This window comes from Penaeus japonicus, unplaced genomic scaffold, assembly GCF_977035675.1.
Source record: "Penaeus japonicus unplaced genomic scaffold, GWHDUDI00000001_assembly GWHDUDI00000007, whole genome shotgun sequence".
NCBI lineage: Eukaryota > Metazoa > Arthropoda > Malacostraca > Decapoda > Penaeidae > Penaeus > Penaeus japonicus.
The window spans coordinates 39,185,564-39,190,563 of NW_028234409.1; the positions used below are offsets into that span (position 1 = coordinate 39,185,564).

Sequence of the window (5,000 nt, forward strand, 5' to 3'; positions counted from 1 at the left end):
ATACTGTCAACTAAAACTCCCTGACAGTCAACAAATATTATTTCCTATTGATACAAATGAGTACAAAAAGTTCAAAAGCCATTACAGGAATCAATGCCTATAAGATGCCCAAGATTCTTGACAAGAATTCAACTTGAATTTACATATAACACTGGTGTGATGCCCCAGAATAGGTAGAGAGAAAACTCAACTTACATCTCTTAAAGATATAATGTTGGGATGATGCCCGTATCTGTAGAGTATCTCGATTTCCTCCTGGCAATCTCTGGTCTTCTTGGGAATGACTTTGACGGCGTACTCTATCCTGGTAGAGCGGTGCATGCAGCGTCGGCACACGCTGTAGCTTCCCCGGCCAATTTCCTCACACAGAAGGTACTCGTCATGAATGCTATTGGGTTTAACTCCAGATAATCTCTGCATAAGGATAAATAATGGAAAAGATAATCAGCATCAATGCTGCAACACTGAATGAGAAGTAGAATGATAATTTGGAATGTTTCTACTTTTCTGAACTTTACAAGATCTTCATCTAGATCCTTCTGGCATACTTCATTAAATATAATCAATATATCTTAAAAAATAATAAGAAGAAGAAATAAGAAATAAACATAACCATAAAAAAAGTAATTGCATTTTACAAACCTTGCTTAGAGGTGATGATTTTTCTAGAGCATGTGACTGCATCATTTCTATACCATCTAACTGATCTTCTAATAAGAATGGTGCCACAAAACTGAATCCTTTGAACAACTGGTGAGCATTGGCACTAGGTGGCACTCCTGGTGAGTCTGAGAGAGAGAAAAAGAAAATTAGACATCTAGAGTTCAACACCGTGACTTCATAGTGTATATGATGATAAACCCTGGGTTTATTCTTAAAATAAATAATGTCTGTCCATTTCCTATAATCAAGTTTTCATTCTCTTGTCAAATTCAATAGCATATATCTTTAACAAAATTAACTAGATTACTGCCTAAATTTGAAGCAAACAAGTGTTTGACCATGGAGTACCCAAACTGCTGACAATGTTAAAAAACATACAAAGAATGACATAACAAAACATCAAATATAAACATCATAATATAAACATCAAATACACCAACTTTTTCACCATTTTTTTTCTCTCCCAATTACCAAAAAGATAAATAATCCCATTCCAAAGTTATGGTACCAGAACAATAAAAGGTAAACGATTTCCATATAAATGTTTAAAGTCAGCAATATGGCATGAATTCCTTAACCCATTCACCACGAGATGTATTTTCGGCTACTCTTGCTTATGCTGGGAAGATGACAAGCGTGCGACACTTCGTGCCAGGGTGTTTTCTCGCTGCAAGGGGCCACACTGATCCTCTCAGAGCGTTTTTCATCCACCCTATTCTTATGGTTTTCATGAATGTGTCTACAATGTAAAGGCACATAAAAATATTGCCTTGTTCAGACGAGTTATTTTAGTCGAAAAACATGTTACACTAATGCCTTTTTAGTTTTATTTTATTGAACTTTGCCTGTATTCTTCACTTCTATGTGAAAATACCAAAGGAAAGTGGAAGTAATCTCTTAATGGGACATCAAAAAACATGTTTTATTCTTTTTTTTTCCCCAAAAAATTAAAAAGAACAATATGAATAATCATACACGTGCATATGAGTATGTACATGTACCTCGTGACATGACATGATGTGATATCATGGGTAATCAACATATTAGAAGTAGTATTGCATTAGTAATTTTTTACTTTATTTTATTTCTTGACCAAACACATTTGATTTTACAATAGTTTTTCGACTCAGATCTTTTTATTCAACCAATCCAGAAGCAGAAATTACCATGTCATCAATATCACGTAGTTGTCTGTGACATCATTTTTATAACATTATATCTCATTTTATGACACTCAAACACCTAAACTAAAATAACAGAGTTTAAGAAATTATGTAAAATGTTTATATTTGAGAACAATCTAGCAATCTATTGCTGACATTTCAAAACATCACACTGCTCCTTCTGGAACTTGGTGAGAAAATGCACAACGTCTCAGAACGTCACCCGGGTCCGGGGATATTTTTTGACCTCGTGATAAAATGTCAACCAGGGTTAAATCTTTCAGTATGCAATATATCACTGGTCTTACAAAACAAGTGATTTATCAGATAAACTTTCCAAAAGAGGTACAGTTACAACTGGACTAACAGTCAAATAGATATTGTAACATACAATTTTTTTATTTAACATTCCTGCTCTAAAAACGTTAAACTAACCTACTTAGTACTATGAAGTTTAAATAAGAATAATCACTGCAACATTTGGAATAAATTACTTGAACCTGAATTTGAAATTAGTTTTGTTTAAGTTAATCAGTAATAATGGTAAACTAATACATCTTTTTTTTTTTCTTTATTGGATACTAATCAAATATTTACAAAACAAAATATAAATAGCAAGAATGAATCTCAGGAGAAAGAGCAGGACAGATGAATTAATGAAAAACTCTGTAAATTAGAAATCTTTTAAAATACAAATGACAAACCTCTTGGCGTCCTTGTGGTGAATTCTTGATCGAAGTAGAAGGTATCATCTGCTTTTGAAACTGCAGGTTTAAAAGGCGGTTCACTATCCTTATTATATAATTTGACCCAGTCTATGGACGCAAAGAAGGGATGACGCTTCAGTTCTTCTACTCCCTCTGGACCTGTAGAAATATGAAGTTTGAACAACAATAGCAAAAGATAATTATAAATTTGATTTTAAAAATTGCAAGAATAACTAGCTACCATCAACTCTGTCCATAGAGCAGGAACGTGTCATTTTGCTAACCCGATAATCACGGGGTAGTTTTCGCTCTGCCTTGACACAATGCTGGGGTATTTCAAAATGCATTGAACCAATTACTAAGAGTTGGTTCGGTGATTATGTTTTGGGATTTGAATCCTACTACTGCCTTGAGAGAAGGTGTTTGCTTTTTTTAAATATAATGCCTTATCAAAACCATCCTTGGTTATTGCTATCACGATTATCAGAGCATTTAACGTCACAAGATTTATAAAAATAATTGAACCTTCTACAAACAGAGTGAAACATATATCAATCAGTCGAAACAAAATGGAAAATGGAAACTGTATATCAAATAAAATATTCCAATCTATAAAAGAAATATGAAATTTACATTATAGGGAAAGCAACACAACAGTAAAGAAAAAAAAAAAATTGAGAGAGATGTACAAAACTGGCAAAAATAGGATGTGTGTAATATCTTTACTAATTGTGCTCTGGTGAAGATATGGGTAACCTGTGCTAATATTCTATAGAAGCCAGAAAAAGACTGTAATGTTTCCAAGCCTGATAAACATGCATTTTGATCTGTAGATTGAATAAGAGTAGACTGTTTAGTGCTTATATACATCAGATCATGAGATAGTATGTCCTGTAGGGGTGAAATATTGTGAAAAATCAATAAATAAAAATAGGTAATAAGATGGGGCACCACAATTTTTAAAGCAATGCACTGACAAGGAAATGTCTATCATGCTACATTTTGGAATAATTGCCACAATTATTATTGAAAATGTCTATCATTTCATGGATGTGGTTATTCCAGACAGAAGCACAATAAAATGAAAAAAAAGTGACAACCTATCTAGAGGACTGGTTTCAACCGTTTCTTTGTTTATGGTCATGGTGGTTGTTATGAGATCAACAATATTTACAGATTTACATTTCATCCATGATTTTTTTTACATCTCTCAACTACGAAGCACTGCCATCAGTATCACACACGATTAAACATACTCAGCATCTGTTCAGTGTCTTTACTTCTTTGTGGAACTCATATTCAGCAGAGAACAATAAATTACAGTAAAAGCCTCGGCTTTTCATACAAACCTGCACCTAATCTGTTTGCTGGATTTCTCTTGAACAGAGCCCGCAGGAGAGACTGGGCCTCTGGACTCAGGTACGGCGGCATTCCTAGCTTCGCTTTCAGAATTAGGGTCATGGTTTCCTTCCTGTTGGCTCCTTGGAATGGTAGTGCACCAGTTAACATCTCAAACTGGAAGAAAAATATTGACAAAAATTAATATATACATTACAGAGATTCTGTGAGTAATGATTCACAGATTCAGTTCTATTAGTAAACATGCAGACTAAGAAATGAAATTTTAATTTTACCAATTTTGAGTATATTTCCTCATATGCTAATTCAACTTTGCATGACAAACTTATATTTTTTCCGTAAGTACACTTAACAATCAGCTTGCAATATTAAGAAGCAGTCTAAATGTTTTCCAGCTTTTATCATTCCTAACTTCTTCTTCCTAACTAATCTTCTACTAAAAGCCAAATTATGACAAAACTTGTACTAGTCGTGTCTTTCAAGTTCCTATATCTTTATCAAAATGCTTAGTAAGTTTGCATTATAAGTTACACACTGGAAAAAATGTCTGTTTTTGTCAGCTTTTAACCCATTCGCATCAGGCTGATTATTTCCCTGATGCTGTTCATGCTGTGAAGATAACAAGCGCATGCAGCCTCTGAGTGCTAGATCTCTCCCTGACGCGATAACACACCCACCTGATCTTACGGGATGCTGAGAGAGTTTTTTGTATTTTTTAATTTTTTTTGATAAGTCAAGGACAATGTGTCTATACAAATGGAAGTGCAATGAGTATATACATACATAACTTTGTAAAGCATATATTTAGAGGGAGAGATCATGACACAATAGGACGTCATCTCCCAGGAGCGAATTATTCCCATTAAGAGACAGCACATCATCCAGTGCAAATAGGTAAAGATACATGCCAGGGGTACCAACATGCCTGGCTGGCTAGGTATATCTTGTTATCATTATTGTTCTTATAGATTTCTTTTAGCACAGGCTATTCATATGAGGATATCGGTATAACTGAAAATCTGCAAACTGAGGAGTATCTATATTCTTGAAAGTATTCCTTTGTCAGACTACAAACAGCTTACCAAAAGAACACCAAAGGACCACCAAT

At 34.1% G+C, this 5,000-nt stretch overlaps 1 protein-coding gene across 1 annotated transcript in view; it reads right to left on the reverse strand.

Moving 5' to 3' along the window:
• S6kII (Ribosomal protein S6 kinase II) overlaps positions 1–5,000 on the reverse strand; it is a 49,268-nt gene that overhangs the window by 38,537 nt on the left and 5,731 nt on the right. Inside the window, exons 5-9 of the mRNA XM_086538728.1 lie at positions 4,975–5,000; positions 3,883–4,048; positions 2,531–2,692; positions 643–788; positions 196–414 (exon numbers count right to left, since the gene is read on the reverse strand). The exon at positions 4,975–5,000 is cut by the window's right edge and continues 152 nt beyond it. Coding sequence (XP_086394854.1) covers positions 196–414; positions 643–788; positions 2,531–2,692; positions 3,883–4,048; positions 4,975–5,000 — 719 coding nt within the window. The remainder of the gene's footprint in view (positions 1–195; positions 415–642; positions 789–2,530; positions 2,693–3,882; positions 4,049–4,974) is intronic.